Raw genomic sequence first — 24,005 nt, 5'->3', positions numbered from 1 at the left:
GGGATAATGCAGCATGTTGTGTTGTCACCAAGGTCATTCACACGAGAAATGGACTGAACGTAAAGTGCTTTTTTACCTCTGATATAATGTTTTACATTTCACGTGGACTTTAACTGTCAGTCTAGTTAAGTATGGTCTATGGTGCCATAAGCCATTACAAATATAGTAAATCCAAGTATGAATATTACAAAAGTGTTTGTAAAGTGAATTATATAAATTGAAGATACAGAAATGGAAAAATAGACAAAAGATTAAGTTAGCATAAAAAAAAGCAGGTGGGGTAAAAATATCATTGTGGCCTTTCAAATCTGTTGTATATGGGCACATTTCCCCCTAACCCTAACCCTCCAGCAGAGGGGGCCATTTCAAATGAAAAATAGGCGCTGTTGTGCGTCCACTAATGATGAGGTAACATCCAGAACAGAAGAGTGGATGCGGCGTTCAGGTGCTGTTTGTGTACTAGTGTAGCTAAATTATTGTTTAACTGTGTTAATATTTCATTGAATTCTTTGTGAACTATTCAAATCTTTCTCTATTATTCTATCAGGATATAATGTATACAGCTCCACTGACCTGTTGCAGGTGGTACATAATTAAGAGACGCACCTTTATAAAGTACATGGTATGGTTACGTCAAAGCTTTGTCAGACATTGTAGAAAGCATAAATGGCTTTGGTTTTATAAATACAGTGTTGACATATATGTAAATATATGTATAATTTACTTTTACCTTTATTTTTGATACATTTATTGCCAGAACCTTTGATACTTAAGTACATTTAATATCAGATACTTATAGACTTTCACTCAAGTAGTATTCATATCGTGACTTTCACTTTTTTTAACCAAAGTCTTATTTAAATAAGATATCTTTACTTTTACTCAAGCATGAATGTTGGGTACTTTTTTACAACACTGCTGTGAACGATCCCTGGTGTGGCCCCTGTGTTTGTGCAGATTTATCTGGTGTACTTGCCTCCCATATCTGCTACACTTCTATTCCCAAAGTCCTGTGTGAGCATCAAACCAGCCACCTGCTGAAATTAGAAGCAAACTAAAGTTACTTCTACACAACAAACTGGTTCCCAAACTTCCCACAGCACCTGAAGTATCCGCTGTGTGAGCTCGCCGCGGCGTGATTGACACTGTCGGGCTGCTTTGTGCGCGGATGTCGAGTGGCACACTGCTGCAAACTGCCCTGAGAGGAAGAGAAAGCCAGCTCCACACTCACAGCTCAGCTCCCAGACAATTGCACGCTTGTAAAAAAAAAAAAGGGGAAAAAAAGTGCTAAGCAGCCACGTAACGACAGAGCATATGTTAGCTTTGAGCTAGCTAGTACTAGCTAGTTGAGCAACGGTCAGTGCATGGCTACGCAGAGACCAGTGTTGACTCTCTCCCACGCAGGCAAGCAGTTTGTGTTTACTACCGCACATTACATTTTGTTACCGGTGCTGTGAAGTGATATCCATAAGTGTTTAAATAACTATAAAGGAAGGTATATGAGCTGACATTGTAGTTAGGTTCGTGTGGCCTGTAACGGTAAATAACCGGAGCTAGCAGTCTGGCCTAGCAAAAGATGACGCCTACATTGTTAGTCATGCTGTTAAGTGTTAGCTTTTAATGATAACTGGTAGCAGGATGCTGAAGCTGCCAGGTCGCTAATAACCAAGTGTTTGAAAACACGAATTAAGTGACCGGTTTGGACGCTGTTTTGTCCCTGGGTTTATGTCTGAGCTTTGTTAGTTACAATCTAAAGCCATTTTCTCCTGAGTGCATCAGAAAGACTCCCATCAGATGAGTCTGTTCGTGAGATGAAAGGAGAGCTAACATTAGCTAACACTGTCTTTTCTATGCAGATGTGTCACTTTCATCAAATGAGCTTTCCAAACTGCACCACGTACTTTGAGTCTTGGTTTTGAGTTCGTTCCCCAGGTTCAGAAGTGGGACACTAGCATAAAAGTCTGTGTAATGTGTGATCTGTTATGGTTATAGATGGAAAAGTATTCAGATGCTTCAATTGAGAAAAAGAAGCAGTATTGCAATGTGAAACTCAATATCTTGCCTTAAGTATTCATTATGCAGGATAGCACCTTCCTCAAGTGTTGTGCTGCTTTACTCCAACACAATTTAACTGGTTTTACAGAATCTCATCGAAGTATTATTACTGATGCCTTATCATCCAAGCAGTAGGCTATTTGATGCTGAAGCTGGTGGTGATGGAGCTCCTTTTATATAGTTTGGATTATTCGAGAATGATGCATTATAATTAATAAGATACTCACGTGTTTCTCGGAAAAATGTTGGCCAGTACCTATTGATTGTAACTGTTGTAAAAAGTACTATAGTAATAATTTCTGACAAATAGTGAAACTTTAGGTGTCCTTTTGGACAAAAGAAGCAATTTGAAGACGTCAGTTTGGCCTCTGGGAAATTGTGAAGAGCATTTTTCACAAGTTTTCAACATTATACAGATTTAATGTCAAATGATTATTGGGGAAAAAAATAGGCAGATTAATCAATATTGAAAACAATTGTTAGTTGCCAGCCTTAATTGCTACCTTTCGAACAAGTTTCTATTGGGAAACTGGGTAAGCGATGCATGTTAATCGAGCATACATTTGCTGTAGGATTAAATGTTGTTGTTTAATCCACAGACTCTTGACATGGGGAGTAAAATGTCCTTCGGCAGAGGAAGCAGTGACCAAAATACTGTCTCTGAGTTAACTTCTGCGGCTTCGCATCCTCGCAATTCCGTTCACGCCCCTTCGGACTGCAAGCAGGTAGCCAGAGAAAAGAGGAATATAGACATATCGGGCCAAAAATAATGCTGTCTTTGAACAGTATACAGCATTTTTTTTAGCTATTTCTAACTAGCTGAAGCATGAAAACTCCCATACCTGTGAGCATATTTATGGACTTTCGTTGCATCGTTTTGTCATGTTTTTGAACATGTAGTGTGTATTGCATCTTGACTATTTAACGATCATTCCCACACAAATTGTGAATCATATTTCGCAGTATCTGTCAAAATAATTGCATGATTTTCTTTTTTACGATAGCGTGCATGCAGCCCTAAATGCATTAACATATGTTTTTTTTATATGCCATTATTTTTTATACTATTTTAAAAGACTTACGCAACAATACCATTGTGACATTTATGACAAATGAAGTTTCATTCCTCCACAGATACCTGAAGACAAGAGATGCGTTGAGGAAGATCAGGACTCCAGATGGGAAAAGGAAGTGAAGGCAACAGAAGTGACTCAACCTGCACCTGAATCCCATTCATCGGGGCACCCGGAGTCTGATGGCCCTGTTAACTCTGAAACAGTGGCTGGAACAAATTGTCAAGACAGTGAGCACATATTGCCACAGGTAGGGATGGAGGGAAAGTCTCAAGCGACATCTGCAAGCTTGTGCAGCTCTACGACAGACAGCCGTGGACAGCCTGTGGAGAGCCGTAGAAAACGCGGGCGCCCTCGTAAAGTAAAATCGTTGTTGACTGAAGACAAAGAGTCTGCTGGTCTTAATGCCGTTCAGCATGAGGAGATCAGCACGACAATACCTTTGCCAACATGCTTAGCGAACCACATCAGTGATAATGTGCCTAACAATGTAGACGGTCCCTTAATCAATACTTCACCTCATAATGACAGTATTCCTGTGCCGCCAAAAAGGAAAAGAGGAAGACCAAAAAAATCAGATATTGAAGCTTTTAAAGCTGTGGTTGCTAAGGCTGCTGCCCCCTCTCCTGCTCCCTCTGCTAATGCTAATAATGTTAGCAGTTTTTCTTGGAGACTGAGAAGCAGAGGTGAACAACAACCTTCAACACAGGATGGAAAGACTGAATCTGAAAGCAACGAAGACCCCAAGCATACTGAAATCAAGCTTCCAGAAAGTAGTGAGCTTCTAGGTTATAAAAGAAGAAGGGCTAAACCGGCTGATCAGCAAGTTCCAGCAAAAGTTTCCAGACTGGATGTTTCCCAGGAGGCCCCGTCAGTGTTGAGCAATGACACAGGCTGTGGGGAGAGAGCAGAGATGAATAAGCAGGTGGAGCTGAACACCGACAAAAAAGAGACTGATACAGATGGAAAGAATGATCAACTCTCTCCACAGTCTGGAGAGGGACAGGAGCAGCAGACGGAGTTAAAGGAAGGTGAATTGACACAAAGACGACTTAGCTCCCAGCCAGCAGCTGAGCCTGAAGTTATTCCTCCAGAGAGCTTGAACAGTTTAAACCTGGCTAGCCCTACTCAGAATGATGACACTAAAATACACCCATCAGGTCTCATGAATAGCAGTGAAGAGTCACAATCAAAAACCAGTCTTGACTCTCCAAAGAACGCAGACTTGCAGAATACAGAGCCTTCTAGTGCAGATGTTGTAACATCCTCTGAAAAACAACCTAAACCTGCTGAGGTCCTCCCTGCTGTCAAAGATGAGGATATAGAGATCGAGCTGGATCATTTAAAACCTGTGTCAGAGTCTAATAGTCCTGCATCTTTACAGTATAATAGCAATGCCACAGTTAGATCTGAGGGTCCGCACAGTCAGCGAAGTGTTTTCAGGCGCAAGAGAGGCGGCAAGAGAAGGAGGAGAATAAGTACTGTTCCTTTACAGAAAGCACATCCTGTAGAGAGCCATGAAGGCAGCACTGACACTCAACAAAAAACAGACTGTGTTGACACGAATCAGGAGGGCAACTCAAATGACAACGTGAATGTCGTCTACACTAAAAAAGGGGGTAGAAATCTGTTGAAATGTGGTTACTGTGATCAAACATTTAAATTTCTGTCTCAGTTCATCATCCATCAACGCGTTCACACAGGAGAAAGACCTTTCAAATGCCCTGAATGTGGCAAAGGTTTTAGCAAAAATTCAAACTTAAATCTTCATCTCAAGACGCACAGAAAGAGCAACATTTACCAGAAATGTCAATTTTGCAAGATCAAATTCTCTTGCTCTGAGTACGCCTCGCATATGAAGATACATGAACAGGTGCCGGTACAGGACTTTGAAAAAAACATTTCTGAAAAACGCAGCATAGAGACCTATGTTGAAAACACTCCTCAACGTCAAAGAACAGTTTCCCCAGAAAAGAAAGAAAGAAAAGAGTGCCAGTACTGTGGTAAAACGTTCCGGTTTCAGTCTGCCCTTGTACGACACGTGCGTGTCCACACTGGAGAGAAGCCTTATAAATGTGATATATGTGGCAAAGCTTTCGGTCAGGCCTATTTCCTCCGTGTTCACGAGCTGACGCACTGGTCCGTGAAGCGCTACAACTGCACACGTTGTGAAAAATCATTCACTCATTATAGCAATGCAAAAAATCACACTTGTAGACCTTCAGAAGGCGGCGACGATTTACACCCCAGCAGACGCGTAAGGCCTTCACTAACGTACACGTGCCACATCTGCAAGAATGTTTTTGACCATCTGCAGGAGTTCAACAGCCACATGAGAGACCACACCGGTGCAAAACTTTATCGCTGCTTGTATTGTGACAAGCTGTTTGGCGTACTGGCTGAATTTAGCTCCCATCGCTCTCAGTGCATTGGAGTGAGAAACGCTTCCAGCTCTGATATCAAAGACGAAGAGACCATGTCATTAATAAATTACACAGTGCCTGCACTTAGGTGTTCATCAGGACAGAACTCAACTTCTCCCATCTCCGCCGCAAATTGTGAGAAACAGAAAAGAACATCGCAAACCGGCCGCAAGAAGCGCTTGGCGAACTTAAATAAACCGTTCCAGTCAACAGTCATACCGGCTCACCCTCTCTCACACCTCGTGTCAAAGCTAAACAAACTAGATAACCGTTCAGATCCCAGGAAGTATTTATGTCCGAGCTGTGGGCGGCTGTTCAGACACATGGGCAGGCTGCGAGCCCACATGCTCACTCACGCGCGAGGTCAAAGTTACACCTGTGCCTGTTGTGGAAAGACTCTAGAAAGCTGGAAGAAACTGTGGCATCATCAGAGAGTCCATCGACAGAGACGCGGTCGCTTCACTTGTCCTCAGTGCGGGCAAGGTTTTCGTTTTGTGGAGCCGTACAAGAAGCACATGAGCGAGCACCCTGACTTCCAGTGGATTCAGGTCAGGCCCAAGAAAGTGTTTCTGCCTTATCAGTGTGAGCAGTGCAGCAGCAGCTTTAAGACTCTAGATTTGCTGTTCAGCCACCAGCTTTGCCATTCCTCAGCGCAAGACATGCGGAAGGACTCTGATTTTGTTTTATCCACAGATGATCTAACCACACAGCCTAACAAGAAAATGCTTAGCCCTCCCATGAACAACCACATGGCGACTTTACATCCAGAACCTGAGAAATGCAACTCTCACCTGAGCCCTTTATCCAAATATTCAGACCCAGTCCCTCAAGGGTCGCCTCTAGCACCCGTGATTTCCCTTGTCCACAACCAGGATCATGATTTGAGTAAAATATCGCATCACCCGGGCAGCACACACCCGATTCAAGATAGAGAGGTCAAATGTGATAGAATAAATGAAAATACACTTGGAAAACCCATTACGCACTTGCAAACTGTGAAAAGGCACGTCACTGAAATGCCTAGCCCGTCAAATGAAGGGTCTTCAAATGTAGTGAGGTGTGCTGTGTGTAATAAAGCATTTGCTGCCATTTCAGAACTTTATCAACATTATTTGCAGCACGCAAGAGGCCAGGTGTAAGGAATGGAGAATCTGTGCCCCTTCTACACGTACATCAGCCGTTTTCTTTAACACAGGGGTCCTGTAGTCCGAGAATAGAACATGTAGAAACATTGCTCGACACTCACCTGCATCTCAAAGGATTTGGAAGATTTGACAACAATCATATCTTCAACCACTCGCGTGTCGGTTTTCAGATTGCAAGCAAACACTAAATGTACGAAATATTAGGGACACCTTCTGTTTTCATGACGTTCATTAGAGAACTTGAGGTAGAAGCCACTATCTTTTCTTTAGTTTCTGCAATTACATTTCTGTTTATCAGAAAGAACAGAGGAGGTGTCGATAGATAGGAAGTTTTAAATTTGATACAAGTTGTGCCAAATGGGACTGCAAGGCCTCGTCGGAGAGATGCCCCAAATATTTTGTGCTTTTAGTGCATAAATGTCGAACCAGAAGCAGCCCTGGGACAACGTAACCAGCTATTCAACAAAATAAGCAAAGTGAAGACATACTGCTGTGTGTAAATGAATATGGAATTATTATCATGGAAAATAAGTATAAGAATTTGCAAGCGAAAAAACACCTGTGTTTGAAAAGACAAACATACTTGTGTGTCCTGCAATCTCTTGGCAATTTGATGTTAAACTTTAAAAAGTCCGCTACACATTCAGCACTTAGCAAAATCACCATCTGATCAGAGGGTTGAATGAATTAATGTTAAAACTGTATTCTTGTGAAAGAACTGACAAAGATTTTGTTTGTGCAGATTTTCATTCATATTTTATAAACCGTCTCAATAGTGAACAGGACGACCAATTAATTATCTGTATAGTTTTACAAATTTCAAACAGTCTCACCTCATCTTGATTCATGTGTTCACTGTATGACCACTTTGATATCTCTTGTGCATTTCAAGTCATGCAGGTTGTTTCTTGATGTATGAAGCTGTTCCTCAAAATGTTTCAGAGGATGTGCTCTACTGACTGTTTTGTTCTGGTCTCCAACAAAGACATGTATCAGCATTTTGTATTTAAAATTTTAAAGTGAATATCAGCTTTTCTCATGCACACGTTTGTCAAAGAGTTACCTCTTTTTGTGGATTTATGTGTAATATGATGGCTGAAATCAACTTAATTTTCTTCTTCAAAAAACATAACACAAAAAAAAAGCTGACAAACGCACATTCCCCACCTGTAACACTAAGTGCAACAGGAGTGTTGTTGAACATCCGTTACTGTTTACTTCTTTTGAAAGAGCTGCTTTTTCATGCTTCAGTGTCAGGCTTTTTGGTGCAATCACGAAAAAATAACATTTCAAAAGACGTTTCCCATGTGGACACCCTGCTCTGTTGTAAATGACTTTATGCTATAGTTTGTCTTAAAACCAATAAAGGTCACTTTTGTATACATTTGTGATTGTGTCTGTCATTTTTAGGTCAAAATGTGAATAGACTTTACATTTAAATGTAGAAATATTTCTTGTGGTCAGGTGGAGGAAGCGCTCAGATCTTGTACTTTAAATCCGCGATACCACAGTGTAGAAATACTGTGTTAAAAATAAAAGTCAGGCAATTAAAATATTTAAGTAAACAGAGTGTATTTATTGGATTATAATTATTAATGCATTAATGTGTTCATCATTTAAATGTTGAAGCTGGTAAAGGTGGTTTAACTACTTTATATAGCTTATCTGCTGGGTAGCTTGTAAATGTCCCCTCCTGCTTAATCTATAATATTACATCAATTTCTTAATGATTATTTATTTTATATTAATTGTCACTGTGACCCCACCCCAGAACACAGATGGGATAAATGCAGTTGAGTAAAAAGTACAATTTTTGCCTCAGAATTGTAGAGGAGTAGAGTAGAGGAAAGTAAAGTACTTAAAAATTTTACTTAAATGCAGCTCTTGATTAAGTGCACTTAGTTACTTTCCACCACTGCTTGTGATACGGTCATTCACGTTTAATACCTGTAGTCTAAAGATGTTTTTTGTAGTTTGTTTACTTGAACGTCAACCACAGAGCTGTTGCAGCCTATTTTAATAGTCCAAAGTGATGATACAATATGTAATTCTCTGCCAAGAAGTCAAATAGACAAGGTATCTCTAATTTTTTATTTATTTATTAAAGGGATATACAACTGTGTGTCCAACAACAAATGACAGTAACGTGACTTTAGTTGGAGGACATGGTGCTGCGAATCCAGGAGTTGTAGTTGCAGACCTTGGCGTAGACTCCAGGCTTGTTCCTCTGGGCGCAGCCATAACCCCAGGACACCACACCCTGCAGCTGACCGTTGCACACCACGGGGCCACCAGAGTCTCCCTGACAGGACAGAGATAGAAAGGACAACATGTGAGCAGAGATGTTCTGAAGTTTGTTGTGTCCACTTTAAGAAACAGTGATGATGACTGTAGCTGGTACCTGGCAGGAGTCCTTGCCTCCCTCGAGGAATCCGGCACAGAACATGTTGGAGGTGATCTGTCCAGGGTAGGCGGACCTGCAGCTGCTGTCGCTCAGGATGGGGGCATCCAGGCACCTCAGACGATCAGGGTAGTAATCTAAAGAAAATAAAAGACATTACAGTAAACTTTGATGCCACGTCATGTACCAAAAATACTTCCCAGTTATATTTGCAATCTTTTACTGACTTCCAGAGCTGCTGGTGTTGCCCCATCCAGAGATCAGACAGCGGGTGCCAGAGCTGGCACAGCTGGAGGGCAGGGACACGGTGCGGACGTAGTTGTTCAGGGTGGCAGGCTTGCTCAGCTTGATCAGCATGATGTCATTGTCCAGGTTGCCGCTGTTGTAGCGGGGGTGACGGATGACCTTAGCAGAGCTGATGAACTGCTCTGTGCCCTCATTGACCTCAATGTTGTGCTCACCAAGACGCAGCTGGACGCGGCTGAAGAGAGACAACAGGATTCAATCACATGTAAGTAGTGTGACATTGCACCTATACAGTATCTCTGATTTCATTACATTTTGTGTTTTTGGAAGCTGCAGGTTTGGATCAGATCTGGCACAAAATCAGATGTCTGCACTTACGACTTGTAGCAGTGAGCAGCAGACACCACCCAGGTGCTGGAGATGAGGGAGCCTCCACAGAAGTGGTAGCCAGAGTTCAGAGAGACCTGGTAGGGCACAGAGTTCTTTCTGCACTCGTAGCCTCCAACAATCTTGTCATTGTCATCATCAATGGGAGCGGCGTCTGAGAGGAGGAGAGAGGTACCACAATTAACCTTTTGCAAGATGGTCAAATTTATTTGAAAAGTAAGATTCATACTCACATGCCACTGCGAACAGAGCCAGAAGAATGAAAGCCTTCATCTTGATTCCTGTCGGAGCCTCAGTGTCAACTCGGTGCAATCCAGACCCTTTTAAACCCACTCTGTCCCCCTGTTATCTGTCTGGCCAAGGACGTGTATTTCCATTTTTTTTTTTACCTTTATCTTGTTGAGTAATATGTGTGAAAACACATCTGGGAGTTGAGAGCCAACATATTGATAATGTGAGCTTTAGTCCCAGGACCACCTCGAGCACATATGCACAAACATTAAACACAGGAGGCTTGATTTCATGTACTTATTTAGAAATGTGTTTCACTAACACCATTACCTCCTGACTGTGTGATTCCTTTTTATTGTTATTCAAAGAAAAGTATTTGTACTTTAAATGTCTGTTTCTTTCTCAGTGTATTTTTCCAAACCATACTCAGGCACAATAGTTCTTCTTTATTCCTAAATAAAACAAGAGCTTCCAAAAACATGCTGCACATCAAATGTCTGTATTATATTTTAGATTGTGATAAATACAACGGATCCAAGTCACCTCTTGTCTCTGATTAACATCCATAAAGAGAGTCCACAAGAAGCCTGGAAGGTTTACAAAAGATTACATCAAAATGACACTAATATGATAGTTCCTGTTTAAAAGGAGATGCATTTTGGAGATTCAATGTGTTTTAAAGACTAAAATTTGATTTTACAAGTTGTTTATTTGATCACATTTTACACTAAACTTTCTCAATATATTACTCAGTATGTTCTATTAATAAATAGAAAATACTTAACCTCAAGTAAACTGTTATATATTTTGAAATAGATTTTTTTTAACTTTGTTAAAATTGTCATAAAGTTTGTGTCAGAAAATAGATTTAATGTGTCTTATACACTTATCTAATGGACAACATGAATTGAAAACAGACTACATGTTTGTCCTTAAATGAATGACAATGACAGTGTTATACCATTTCATGGTGCTGTAATTTATATAAAATAAAATAAAAAAGTAGATGACAGAGCAGTGAAGTAATAAAAAAAAAAGTTTTCTGTTAGAGCCATGTTCATATAACAAGTTCTCCTCATATTTTCGATGTGTTTCAAGTTTTATTTATGGAGTAAGAAATCTTGAATATTCATTCTCTCAGTCAAGAGGAGCAGATGCATTGGGGTTATATGTTACGTTATGTAACTCTCAAGGACTCTGCCATGCACCTTTCACAATGATTAAACATTATCCTACCTGGGAAACAGCAGCATGGTCAAAGAGAAAAACATGGATTTTTATGAGTCAGTCAGTTTTACGGTGAGTTACAGTTGCAGCCCTCCTGCCTTTATTTTACCATCTATAAGATAAATACTGAAGGAAAACACAAAAGGTGTGATGGCTGAATATAAATGATTTGTCTATTTTTAAATAAGGCATATATGAATTAAATTAATTATATAAATGTTAAGAAAATAAATGCAGTCACATTAGACATAAATAGGTAATTGATTATTAGGAGGATGTGCCAAGATCCTTATATATAACCTCTTTGATTTTTTTTTAGGATTTATTCTTAATAATTTCCCAGAATGTTTTCTAAAAGACACTAAGTAAAATGGTACAGATTAGGGATAGAAACAAAATACTGAGATTGTTGGATTTTGCCAGTATTGAGTTCTTAGTTGAGTACCAGTGGAATTTCATGGGAAGAACTGCTGTATTTTAAGCCAATCAAATATTAATTATATGTTCAGCTGTTCTGCTTTGCACTGACTGAAGATTCTCTATTAAAAAGTTATTGCTTAGGGCTGCACAATTAAATGAAATATCATTGAAACAGCAATATGGTCAAGTGAAATGTCCAAATTGCAGAAGCTGAACATTTTGATAACGGTAAAATGTGTGAAGAACAACATTATAATGAAGTTCTGTAGAGCTGCAGAGATGCCCTGAAATACAGATATTGTTATGTAGATGTAGGAACAAATGTTTGTTGGCACAGACCCCAACAAATGTTACATTATAGTGATTTTGATAGTTGTTTTTTTCAGTGAAAATAATTATAGTGATGCAAAAATGTCCATCCCTACTTACTGTGAATCATATCGCAATTGCAATATATGTAAATAACAACAACAACAACAACAACAACAATAATAATAATAATAATAAATTCAATAGTTAGGAAACAAGTTAGCCTTAAAATCCTCTATTTGATAGGACTGGGGATGATAGACCTTCTTGTTATTTTAATGTTAGTTGTTACATTCCTTCTGTTATTTGTCATTTTTATGATTCATTAAATAAAGAAAATAAACAAATACAAAGTAATATGATAAATAGCCAGGTCACAAAGACTCTGTTTACTGTTACTGTTTACAAGCTGAGGACCTACAGGACCTGTAAAATAAACACACATACATTTGCTCAACATTTCTAAACTTTGATTGGTCCTGAACATGCCCCCCTCGGTGACGTCAACAGTACGCGACGCTCTCCGGTTTGTGTATCGGCTGCTGAGCTAACAGCTGCACCAATTGTGTTTTGGTTTTGTTTTGCCTCCCATGTGCTGTTATCATGAGGTAAGACATACAACAGCGTCAGCTTTCTCAACATGTCTGCTCAGCTGTCGCTGCTCGCCGCTTTACCTGAGACGGCGCTAGCCTGTTAGCTTCCAGCTAGCTCCATTGCAAGATCAGCACCTAATGTATGCGGAATGCGCAACCAGTGCGGATGTGGTGCAGAAAAAAATGCGCATCGATGCGACAGAATAGAGCAGTCAACATCACTGAGAAAGACCAACATAACCATCTTAACATGCTACATAGTTGTAAGCAGTGTTATGTTTTGTTGTTGTATTTCAGCTCTGAAGGAGATTCTCTGCCTGGATGATGCATCTCACTGTAGAGCAGCTGGACGTGTAGATGTAGCTCTGCTCCAGGTGTTTCTACACAGTGTGTGTATGTTTTCAATAACATATAAATTAAAATGATAGAAAAGGATTAAGAGGCTGCAGAAGTCTGTGGACTTCATGCTCTAATCAGACAATATGATTGTACCTCTCACCAAGCTGCAGCAATGACATGATTCATCTGAACAACAGTGTTAAGACAGTATTCAAGGATACTCTTACTCTATATTTCCTATGTAATCACCCTTCAGTGTGTGTGGCAGCTGTGCCCAAAGCAGATTCATAATTATCTGATCCAGTAAACTGAAGAATGTCTTTAGCAGTAGGTTCAGTTAAACCTTGAGTTGGTGTTAATGGGGCAGCAGCTGCCGGTATCAGAATTGGCCCGCCAGTCAGTTCTGCTGTAAATCAGCTGTGACCCATGACTGAGTACTACGAGGAGGGGGGGCTGCTGTACGAGCAATCACCTCCCATGCACATCAAAGTGGAGTCTCCGGAGGGACCCTTTGGAGGGGGAGCCTCAGAAAACGGCTTCCCCAGGGAGGATGAGGACTCGGAGGGAAGCTGTGACCAGAACAGCGGATTACCTGGCGGACTCCCCTTCAACGTGGTAGTCGTGCATCCTAACATCATGGCACCCGGCATGTCCTCAGACGACCTCTTGTCCATTGAACAAAGTAAGCATTATTGAGAATAAGTTTATTTGCATTAAGTTTCTGCAGAGCATGTGGCTCCTAATGGGAAACGTGTAAAAAAAAAACGTGTGGACAGAATTATTTGATAAAATAATTTCACCATCAGCGTACCAAAGCACAGCCAGGGCATTTCGTTTTGCTCAGAGAACATATTGCTTCAATATAATCCACTCAAGGCAGAGACTGTAATGTAAAATTGAGATAAATGTTACTCATAATGCTCTGTGCCTTGCCAAAAGTAGTTACAGCTGAATATGCTTTGGCACCATTAAAGCACATTTCTCTTCCTCACACAGTATATTTAGCTTCACTTGATACTTTTTACTTTCCCTTTTTGGCTCTCTTCTACTTTGTCTCTACAGACAGAGCTATGTCAGCTGCACTGGCTGCTGGTGGCGCCGGAAAAAGAAAGAGTCGTTTCAGCGGAGCAGAGCTGGAGGTGTTGGTGTCAGAAGTCACCCGGTGTGAAGGAGAGCTCTTCGGTCCTGCGGGGAGGCTCCGGCGACGGGAGAGGGAGCGCATCTGGGCGGGAATCCTTGAGAGAGTCAACGCTGTGTCCAGAGTCCCACGCACCCTTCGAGAGGTGAAGAAGCGGTGGGACGATTTGAAGAGACGCAACGGAGGCAGGCTAGCGGATGCTCGCCACCGCAGCTGTTACCTGCCGTCCAGCAGAGGGGCCTCGATGCTTGGGCGTCCTTCTCAGACAAGCCCCAGACTTCAACAAGCCAGGCAAAAGCAAAGCACGAGACCAAAGCCCAGTTTCACATGCTTCCCTGACTCTGATCCAGGTAAAAAGAAAAAGGCCTTATTACTTTGCTGCTTTTACTCTCTATTGTCCATAGATGCAACTAATATCTGTTTGTGTCCACTTACAATACTTCCTTACATGTGTAGGTGTGGAAGGCTCAGAGAGAGATGGTTTGGAGAAAGATGAGGATAATCCAGAGCGTGAGAGAGACATCGGAGATCCTGAGTGCGAACCTGAGAACAGCATGGAGGACAAATTGGGATTAGGACTGGGTCTGGGCATAGGACCACCCCCTCCGTCAGAGCGATGGCTGCCTCCTTCCCCGCTCTACAGCGCTCCTTTCCTCAATGGCAGCCCTCAGCCCAGCAGTCCTCAGCCGTCACTTGGAGCACAACAGGGTCCTCTTGAAGCCCCTCTGCGCAGCTCCTGGCTTGAAGATGAGCTTCGAGGGTTAGGCGAAGCGGCAATTCAACTGGGAAATCGGGTAGAAAAGAGTCTGCGGGAGTTTAGCGATGGTTTCAGACAGGACATGAGAACACTTGTCGCATCACAAGAGACATTAGCAGTCAGTCTACAACAAAACAACGTCCTCTTGCAAAGGCTTTTAGGGGTGCTTGAGGCGCAGCAACAACCGCAGCCACAGCAACATCGTGTACAACAAGCACACCAATCACAAACATCTCAACAGCATTTACAGCCACAGCCAGCTCAGCAGCAGCAGCAGCAGCAGCAGCAGCAGCAGCTACAACATATAGAACCACAGCAGCAACAGCAGAGGATTGAAGCACCACTGCAAACACAACTCCACCATCAGCAGCAGCCACATGCAGTACAACAGCAGCAAACACAAATACAGCAGCAGCCACCGGTCACCCAGCAGTTAAATAATCAGTCAGCTGTAGCGGTGGTACCTGCACCATCGTCCCCTGACGTACACAACACTTTTCCCTCTGATCCACCAACAGACACAAATGGAAGTGTGCAGAAGCCACGGCGAGGACGAGCTGTCGATCACAGGCGCAGAAGACGGCGCTGAGGAGAAAGTACTTAGAAACTCAAAGTGCACGTTGTGCATATTTGATGTTTCAAAATGTGACAAGAAATGATGCTCTTTTTCTATTGACAGTATTTCTGTAAAAATAAACTGAGTCATTTGGAGTTTTATTCCCCACTCCAAATCAGTAATCAATCTAGCACTTAAGTTCGTCTTCAGAGAGGACTGACATGGATATGAAAATCAGAAACATGAGATAATAGGGTGGCCTTAACATAAGCTTGGTTCCTCAGACATACATTCATACTGTTGTGCTTAAAGACTTGAAAAACACTTGCTCCTTGGAGTGACAACTTCTCTCATGAGACTTTTAATACCCGGACAACAACATACTGTAGGTGCTGATGTTTAATATGCATGTCACAGTACATGCTTTGCAGCAGAGCTGTTCATGATGCTCTTACTAGTTCAGTGCTGTCTCAACTCTCCTGATACACTAACTACATTGTCATAAAGTACTTGTAATCTGCTGTTGTTACCATATATTGTAGTTTTACAGCTATAGTAATTACATGCGAATGTATGCTAGTGCTTTTTAACAGTTTCATGGTACATACTTTCCAGCTTTGGTTGGACAATAAAGTTGTTCTGTTCAGTGTGTTTTGAGACAAAAATGTTACATTTTAAAGAATTGACAGGACATTTTACATCACAGTAGGCTTCAGACTTTAACCTGTATGTTTCTGGTGGAATTTTAAAGCATACATGAGTATGTAGGGGCTATTTATTCTAATCTTGCATGCAGTATGATGGATGTGTTTGTAGATAGTTGCAAAGAAACAGCATATGGCCATCATCTACGTAGTTTTGCACAACTTATATTTTGTAGATAGCTACTGTTCCGATGAAATGTAACTAAAATTTAATAAAAGTCAGACATGGACTGCAAATAAATCCAGCTGATCACTTGTGGATTTGTCACAGGGCAAAAAAAAAGGAGTTAATGTAATATTAATGGTTCTGTTGAAAAGTTTATTTGTGTTCAGTTAATTAAGTTGTGAAGACAGTGTGTGGTGCGTACAACAACAAAATCGCACTAGTGGAAGCAGATCAGGAATTTTTAATTTAAGGCTTCAAATGATCTTTTCTGAAAGTATGAAATACAGCTGGTTGTCAGTAATGCGGGTTTTATTTTGAAAGTTTCGACCGGATATATCATTCCTTGTTCAGTGCTGGCTAGCATGATCCTTGTGTGTTCTGGACAAGGGGGTGCATGGGGGAAACATGGCCGCCGTAGACCCATCGGAGTCTCCGAAACGACAGAAATCCCCTGCGGAGGAGGTGGAAACATCTGGGGAGAAGAAAGAGGCGGAGGAGTCGGGATGCAGCTTAAATCAGAAAGATGAAACAACACCCAATAAAACCGCGGAGAGCCCCGACTGTGAGCGGAGAGCCGATGCTGGCAACGACGGCGGTTGTATTGCCAGCCATTCCGAGGTTAGTGTCGAGTCCGGTGCTGGAACCGACAAAACGACATGCAATTCACCGGACGACCTAACATCGGCTGAAAAAATGGCCGAGGCTCCTGGGAGCGACCAGCGGGCTTTCGACTGGTCCGAAACTGAAGACGACGACGAAGAGGCGAAAACACACGAGCAGGAAAATGACAAGTGTGGTATGCTAACGTTGTTAATGTATTTTACAGTTAGCTTTAGCCTATGGGCTAACCTGAGCTGTAGCTCTCACTACCGGTCCAGTACACACTGTAAACTCTGCTAACGTTAATTACCATAACAAAATCAAGCTAGCATCCTGCACTGTAGATTGTGCTCTGTACTTAAAGTGAGCACCTGTGTGACCTGCATTCTGGTAGAGATGTTTGTTTGTTTGTTTATTGTTGATTTTTTTTGTTTGTTAAGTTGTTATTATGATCTGCTCTTCTCTTCCAGACGACAGTGATGTTACAAAGAGTGCTGAAAAGGTGCAGCAGGCTGTTGATAACATTACAGCTGCAGCAGAGGAGACTCACGAGGAGGAAAACTCACATTCAGAAAAGAAGAGCACAGAGAGGGAGCAGGCTGAGGAGCCAGTGGGTGAAGTCGACGGGGTAGAGGACGTGGTCGAAGATAATGAAGTCAAAGAGCAGGATGCTGATATGACAGTGAAGCCAAAAAAGTGCCGTTTGGTGTGCAAGGAGTGTGGGAAGACCTTCAACCGCCGCGAGACGTTCAACCTTCACCGGCACTTTCACGCACACGAGGATGAGCTCACGCCCCTCACCTGTAAAGAATGCGGCCTTACTTTTCAGCACCGCAGCAGCCTCATTAAACACAGAAATGAACATAAAGAGAAGGAGGAGCAACTCCTTACTCCAAAGAAGGAGATTGAAACACCGGAGGATGGTCGTTTTCAATGTGCTGAATGTGTGACGATCTTCTCCACAGTGGATAAGCTGAGGGACCACAACTGCTCCAATGCAGTAGATAAGCCTTACCACTGCCCCCTGTGCCGCCAAGAGTTCCAGTTTAAGGTGTCTGTCACTAAGCACATGATGCACCACTCCCAGGAGAGCAGCTTCACATGCCAAGAATGCAGTCAGACTTTCCCAAACACCATGGCTCTGCACTTCCACCAGCGATGTCACACCGCCCTGAAACCCTACAAATGCCCAGAGTGCGGCATGGTTTTCAAACACTACTCCGTCATGGAGGATCACCGCCGCAAGCACACGGACAGCACACGCTCTCACCTGTGCAACATCTGTGGTAAGACCTTCAAGTATAGCAGCCTCCTCCATCAGCATCAGTATCTGCACACCGGTCAGAAGCCCTTCCGCTGCCCTGAATGTGGTAAAAAATTTGCCTTCGCTCAGAACATGAAGGCACACTGCCGCCAGCACAGACTGCGTGAAACCAACTCGTCAGCTGAGCAGCTCAGCAAGCAGGCCCCCCAGGCGGCACAAGAGGAAGTCAGGGAGCCAGGAAAAGAGAACACACACCAGAGCGAGGATCCAAAACGCACATTCAAATGCCCACTTTGTCCCCAGACCTACTGGGCACCAGCTAACCTGAGAGCCCACATGCTTATTCATGAGGCTGAGTATGAGATGAATGACAGAACAGCCAGACCCCCCGGTGAGATCAACAAGAACTGGGGGAAAGGATACTCCTGTCCCCACTGCCCATCTGTTTATTGCGATGAATCCAGTTTAAATATACATCTGTTGAGTGTCCACAATTCTGTAGCACAATATCTAGAAAAGGTGACAGCAGCACCGGCACTGGCACCGGCACCGCCACCTAAAACACAATTCACTCCGTTAAACAGTGATAATGTGCAGGGGAAATGGAAAAGTGATAGCTTGAGTGTAAAGTCATACAAGTGTTCTGAGTGTGGAAAAACTTTCCGCCACCGCTCAGTGTTAGAGCTGCATATGCGCATACATTCCAAGGACAAGCCTTACCAGTGCAAAGTGTGTGGCAAGGGCTTTAGATTCAGTAGCTACTTACAACAGCATCTCATCATACATACAGGCAAGAAGCCATACAAATGCCCCGACTGTGGGAAGGACTTTGCCTTCCTGCAGAACATGAGAACACATCAAAAGCTGCATCAGGAAAAACCGTTCCGCTGCACCAGCTGCCGTAAAGGCTACAGCGATGAAACCCAACTGCAGCACCATATGTTATCACACAATGGCGACAAGCCTCATAAGTGCGACCTGTGTGATAAGAGCTTTGGTTTAGCGTATCTGCTCCGTGATCACATGAACACACACACAGGAGAGAGACCTCATCGCTGCGATGAGTGTAACAAAACCTTTTCCTGGTTTAGCAGCCTGCTAGTGCACCAGAAGATCCACGCTCGCAAGCGGCAGAGTTTCAGCCAGTATAATTCTTTCCCGATGGGTGCTAGGATGAGAGGCAGGGGTAGTCGGGGGAGGAGAGGGGGAAGGCCCATGTGGGGCTTTTCGAGACTGTTAGGAAGCTCAGGGATGGTTAGCTCTCAGCCGTCTCCGTATCCAGTTTCTGCACTGAGAGATGCTGAGTTGCACAGAAGGGCAATCCAGTCACAGTCTTCCATGCTCTCATCCCGCATGGATTTACAAGGCAGGCAGCAGAAGGAGCCGTGGCTGGCTGAGCTACACCCTCAACCAGTGCAGTGGAAGGTGGATGGTGGAGAGGTAATGCCTGTCCCATCGTCACAGCAGACACTGTTTGACAGCCCACCACAGCCAGGCCTACAGCAGCACCATCTGAGAAGTCCAAGCTGGGCAGACAGCCCTTCGATAACTCAGTCAGGTTCCACATCTGCTCAGAATTCAGATTCATCACACATGAAAGAGAGTGTCAACTCCCACCTGGCAGCTGTGCCAAAAAAATCCAGCCCGTCATCAGTGAGCGAGATGGAGCAGCTCAGGCTGCTCAAGCCTGTCACTTGGAGTAGTGCGCCCACATCCACCGTGCTAGCTTCCACAAGCTCCCTGCATGATTTCTGTATTCCATCCTACGGAGATGGAGCAGCTCTGTGGAGTATCAGACCTGCTCTACCAGCAAATTCAAGGGGCTCTCCTAATAAGCTCGGTCAGGAGCTGCAGATGCCAAGATGGCCAGGTGCCCCAGTGTCAACACAAAAGGAGCCATCCACACCCTCTAAGAAAGAGGACACTAGAGGGTGGGACCTGAGTAATCCTCAAGTTATACCGTCGACTGTTAGCCAGCCAGAGAAGCCATGGAACGGCTGTGATCTGCAAAAGCAGTGGGCTTCAGGCTTAGCAGGTGCATCCACCTCGGCTCAAATAGACCAAAGCAGTGCTATGCCAATTTCAACTCCTGTTTCTCATGGGGTAGGTAGCACCTTGTGGGACATACAGACACCAGGAATCCCAAAGACTATGAACTCTCCTGAGAAATTAGTAAATAATCAAGATTTTCAGCTGCAGCAGAAGCAGGTGTCATCTGGCTGGGTCAGTCAGACATCGACACAGAAGGTTCCCATCTCCATTCAATACGAGCCACATCGTTTTGGCCAGGGGATGGGGACGCCAGTATGGGGCTTCCAAAATACCGTGGGTCCTCAAACGCTGCTCACTGGGCAACTCAAACCAGGGAATGGACAGGAGCTGCAGCAACCAATGGTAACAGGCACTCAAATAATCATAAATCAGCCTTCTCCTTTTTTCTCACCTCCACTTGCTCCGCTCCCTCCTCTTGCTTTGCCAGGCCCTCACCCTCTTCACTCTGTCGCAGTTGGTGCACTCTCAAGACCTCCACACCCAAATATTTTTTTCACACCACAGGCAGTCATGAGCGAGAGGCCACACATGCCACAGACCCTGCCCCTACCTCAGCTTGCCCCACGGACAGAACCTCACAAACTTGGACCCCGTTTGCCTTTTGCTCCAGAACGACTTCTCCAGTGCATGATATGCGGGTGCTCTCTTCCTCGGGAGCTGGATCTACAAATGCATTACTTGCAACATGCACAAGGAGAGATTTGACATTTCTACACTAGCGACAAGACTTAGTTATGTTTGTTATAATTTTTTCTTCCGGTGGAACCTCATTTATTTGACCCTCAGGTGTGCAGTTTGACAGTTGAGTGGGCATTAGAAATAAAAAGATAAAAGTGAAACTTGATTTAGTATGCACATTTTAAATCTTTCAGCTCCAAATGAGACTGTTACAGAGGATGTATAGATGTGCCATTAAATAACTTTCGTTGTCTTTTTAAATGCATTTAAGTTATCCAAATACTTAACTTGTTTAAACAACTTCTGAGGAGTGCAGATTAATGAGGTTCTGTGGCCTACATTTCATTTATTGCCAATTACCTTTTAGATTTAGATAATATTAGTACTTTTATAGTTCTGTTCATATGTCCTGAACCATTTGAACTGTGTTTCTCCATGTACAGTATACTGTGTGCCTTTTATGAGTACAGTCTGCATGTCTGCTGTCTTGGTATTCTAGGCCTAGTTTGTGCTTAAGGTAGACTCAACAATGTGACCTCACTCCCAAAACACAGAGCAACTCTTTCTAAGATACTGTAAAGAAATGTAAGGTTTTGCTTTTGAGGAGAGGAGGGGCGGGTTGTTGTTTCCAGTGTATGCTCTGACACATGTAATCTGTCAGAGCATACATGTGACTACACACATTTTAAACCCCGTTAGGAAGCATTTGTATTCACAGGGCCATCAACTCGGTCCGAATATCTCATTACAGAGTCAACGTCATAAAAATTTTGTCAACGCAAAAGTATTTGTAAACAAAATGTGACAGTTACATGTAAAGGTCATTTCATAGTGAGAGTTTTCTGTAAATTTAACTCTTGAATAATTATTGGGAAGGGTGAAAGTAGTGTCATTACACAATTATTGATGATACTGTCATCAAATAGTAAATTTTGTAATAAATTAAGCTGGGAATTATGCTCCAAACAGTCCAGTCAAGTGTCATGACTGATATACTTAATAATACGATTTTAAGCTGATGCTGGGTGGCACTAATTATCACCAACTGTAAGCTGATGTGTGCCACGTGACGTGCATCTCGTAACAGAATAACTATTTCAGATTGGAATGTACCCGTATTTATGAAATTATGTCCACTCTTGAGTACAATTTAATGTATTTTCTGTGAATACTGAATGATTTCATTCCATAACTGTAGATTTAGCTAAGTGAAGAATTTCATCTCCTCCGTTATGATAATGGGCATTTAAGTAGCTTTGGTGGCCCGATACTGTAAGTGACTGAAAACCTTCATTACTGCTGTAAAATATACACACAGTCCATTTGTATGAAAAAAAACAAACAAAACAAACAACAAAAAACTGTCCCTGTTTGTCTTTAACATTCATTGTCTTAAGATTCAAAAACACATGTGCCCTTCTACCTCTATCCACTGTTTTAGCATGGAAAGAAATAGAAATTTCCCATGATGTCTACATATTGGATTAAATAAAACTTGCCTTTGATTATAATGATGTCTCCCATTGTACTTGTTAGGTATATCTTAATAAGGGTTTAGAATTTGTCTGGAAAATTAAAAGCATTAAAAGCAAGTATGCATCAGGATCGATGATGGAAAAAAATATGATTAATAATTCAGCATTTTCTCTGAATTTCTGCCTGGGGGAAGAACACAAATGCTCTGCTTAGAGGCACTTTCATTAATCTGGTAAATTGGTACTGAAATCCTCCATTTAAAATCCTACTTATTGACAACATGAGCAATTTTTAGAACACTCAATATAACGTGCTAGTAAAAGAGTAAAAGTAAATATATGGTGTTAGAATAATACTTTGGTAAAAGTGAACGTGAAATTCAAGTGGAAAAGAGTAATTCCTGCACACACTTATCACCTCTGCATTGATTTGTTAAAAAAGGGTCAATGTTTCGATCACAAAGACGTTTCTCAAGAGGAGATAAGTGTGTGAGGGAATTACTCTTTGTCATAGGAAATTGATTTTTGGGGGGATTTGATTCCCAGCACCACAAATGTGATATGGCAAGTGGTGTGCATGTTGCCTTAGACTTATAACGTAAAAGTCACCCATACAAATAGTATAGGTATCTGATATTAAATGTACTTAAGTGTCAAAAGTACAAGAAAAACAAAATTATACTTATATTTACATGTGAATGTACTGTATTCTATGGGTTGACAGATTATCGACCTGGCTGATTAAGATTATGATTATGATCTCAGATTTTTATCTGATTGTTGGAAAAAAAAGAAGAAGAAATAATTAGAAAATATTCTACCTTGGCTTGGCAGTGTATAATCTGCAAAATAACTAGTAACTGGAGTTATAAAATGAATGAACAGTTCACTATTTGCCTTCAAAATGTAGAGTGTAAGTATAAAGTAGCAGAAATGTACCTCAAAATTGCACTTGAGCACAGTATTTGAGTAAATGTACTTGTTTAAATTCCATCACTGCTGTATCAACTCGGTGTATTTCATACTAGTGAAAAAATGAATGGTCCTCACTATTAGAAACAGATTAAATGTCAATGTTAAATTCCTTTCTGTATCTTATTTCTTTACCAACCAACCCAAATTTCCCACAAGAAGTGGCAGTTAACATAACTCATAAATGCTCAGTGATGGTGTGGGGACAGATAACACTCGTCTATGATATTAATAGGTTAATAATTTCTAAACAAAAGAAATCAAACAGTAAAATAAAAAGCTTTCCAAAAAACAAGGTCAAAAATTATAGAACAAACAACCTATACAACATGTTCAATAAAATTATTCTCAAGATGTTTGACAAGGAGTATATACTCATTAAATTCTACCCCTTTATGTAGTAGACGTAGTAGTAATAATCACAATAATCATAATAAAAGTAATAATAATCTTTATCTAGATAGCACCTTTTTGTAACAAGGTTACAGAGTACTTTTACAAATAAAAGACTATACAGATAAGTTCAAAGACAGTCACAACATAATGAACAAAATAAAATACCGATAAAGTTCAGTTAAAAAGCATTATCTGGAGAGACAGATATAAATTCACATGTAATACATTCATACATACACATACACATTAAAGTTAGAATCTGCTCAGCCTGTTTAGGATAACACTTGTAATGTTTACACTGCTGCAGTCTGGCTACTCCTCATCGTCAGTGTTGCCTGAAGGAAACACAACACACGAAGAAGAATCACTTCCGCCCATGGACGCACCGCCGCGCGCAC

At 41.9% G+C, this 24,005-nt stretch overlaps 4 protein-coding genes across 6 annotated transcripts; 3 read left to right on the top strand and 1 right to left on the bottom strand.

Moving 5' to 3' along the window:
* The first annotated feature begins 1,138 nt into the window (after window positions 1–1,138).
* Window positions 1,139–6,779, top strand: LOC141012318 (uncharacterized). 2 transcript variants are annotated; one of them, XM_073485768.1, is made up of 3 exons: window positions 1,139–1,404; window positions 2,655–2,780; window positions 3,190–6,779. In XM_073485768.1, exons 2-3 carry the CDS (start codon window positions 2,664–2,666, stop codon window positions 6,688–6,690), a joined length of 3,618 nt encoding a protein of 1,205 aa, XP_073341869.1. In that variant the 5' UTR covers window positions 1,139–1,404; window positions 2,655–2,663; the 3' UTR covers window positions 6,691–6,779. The 2 variants fall into 2 exon arrangements, with proteins under 2 accessions (XP_073341869.1, XP_073341868.1); XM_073485767.1 differs by lacking the exon at window positions 1,139–1,404 and having other exon boundaries at window positions 2,588–2,780.
* Window positions 6,780–8,768: 1,989 nt separating this feature from the next.
* On the bottom strand, window positions 8,769–10,008 carry prss1 (serine protease 1). The gene is made up of 5 exons (XM_073485858.1): window positions 9,964–10,008; window positions 9,722–9,884; window positions 9,325–9,578; window positions 9,098–9,234; window positions 8,769–8,998 (listed from the first exon to the last, which is right to left on the bottom strand). Exons 1-5 carry the CDS (start codon window positions 10,001–10,003, stop codon window positions 8,849–8,851), a joined length of 744 nt encoding a protein of 247 aa, XP_073341959.1. The 5' UTR covers window positions 10,004–10,008; the 3' UTR covers window positions 8,769–8,848.
* Window positions 10,009–12,438: 2,430 nt separating this feature from the next.
* Window positions 12,439–16,243, top strand: LOC141011403 (uncharacterized). Of its 2 annotated transcripts, XM_073484553.1 has the most exons (4): window positions 12,439–12,525; window positions 12,808–13,531; window positions 13,912–14,337; window positions 14,444–16,243. In XM_073484553.1, the coding sequence occupies exons 2-4, from the start codon at window positions 13,276–13,278 to the stop codon at window positions 15,331–15,333; spliced, it is 1,572 nt and encodes a 523-aa protein (XP_073340654.1). In that variant the 5' UTR covers window positions 12,439–12,525; window positions 12,808–13,275; the 3' UTR covers window positions 15,334–16,243. The 2 variants fall into 2 exon arrangements, with proteins under 2 accessions (XP_073340654.1, XP_073340655.1); XM_073484554.1 differs by having other exon boundaries at window positions 12,491–13,531.
* Window positions 16,244–16,575: 332 nt separating this feature from the next.
* LOC141012065 (uncharacterized) lies at window positions 16,576–22,275 on the top strand. Its single transcript, XM_073485444.1, has 3 exons — window positions 16,576–16,966; window positions 17,241–20,428; window positions 20,591–22,275. The coding sequence occupies exons 1-3, from the start codon at window positions 16,576–16,578 to the stop codon at window positions 20,789–20,791; spliced, it is 3,780 nt and encodes a 1,259-aa protein (XP_073341545.1). The 3' UTR covers window positions 20,792–22,275.
* Window positions 22,276–24,005: the final 1,730 nt, after the last annotated feature.

This window comes from Pagrus major, chromosome 17 (genome assembly GCF_040436345.1).
Source record: "Pagrus major chromosome 17, Pma_NU_1.0".
Lineage (NCBI taxonomy): Eukaryota > Metazoa > Chordata > Actinopteri > Spariformes > Sparidae > Pagrus > Pagrus major.
This window is presented reverse-complemented; position numbering and strand designations above follow the sequence as displayed.

Coding starts and splice junctions, on each gene's coding strand:
- LOC141012065 (XM_073485444.1), top strand. CDS start 16,576: ATGGCCGCCGTAGACCCATCGGAGTCTCCGAAACGACAGAAATCCCCT. Junction 16,967..17,240: donor GCAGGAAAATGACAAGTGTG/GTATGCTAACGT, acceptor CTTCTCTTCCAG/ACGACAGTGATGTTACAAAG. Junction 20,429..20,590: donor AGGAGCTGCAGCAACCAATG/GTAACAGGCACT, acceptor TTCACACCACAG/GCAGTCATGAGCGAGAGGCC.
- LOC141012318 (XM_073485767.1), top strand. CDS start 2,634: ATGTTGTTGTTTAATCCACAGACTCTTGACATGGGGAGTAAAATGTCC. Junction 2,781..3,189: donor CCCCTTCGGACTGCAAGCAG/GTAGCCAGAGAA, acceptor ATTCCTCCACAG/ATACCTGAAGACAAGAGATG.
- prss1 (XM_073485858.1), bottom strand. CDS start 10,003: ATGAAGGCTTTCATTCTTCTGGCTCTGTTCGCAGTGGCAT. Junction 9,885..9,963: donor GGCTCTGTTCGCAGTGGCAT/GTGAGTATGAAT, acceptor TCCTCCTCTCAG/ACGCCGCTCCCATTGATGAT. Junction 8,999..9,097: donor GAGGCAAGGACTCCTGCCAG/GTACCAGCTACA, acceptor CTGTCCTGTCAG/GGAGACTCTGGTGGCCCCGT.
- LOC141011403 (XM_073484553.1), top strand. CDS start 13,276: ATGACTGAGTACTACGAGGAGGGGGGGCTGCTGTACGAGCAATCACCT. Junction 13,532..13,911: donor CCTCTTGTCCATTGAACAAA/GTAAGCATTATT, acceptor TTGTCTCTACAG/ACAGAGCTATGTCAGCTGCA. Junction 14,338..14,443: donor CTTCCCTGACTCTGATCCAG/GTAAAAAGAAAA, acceptor TTACATGTGTAG/GTGTGGAAGGCTCAGAGAGA.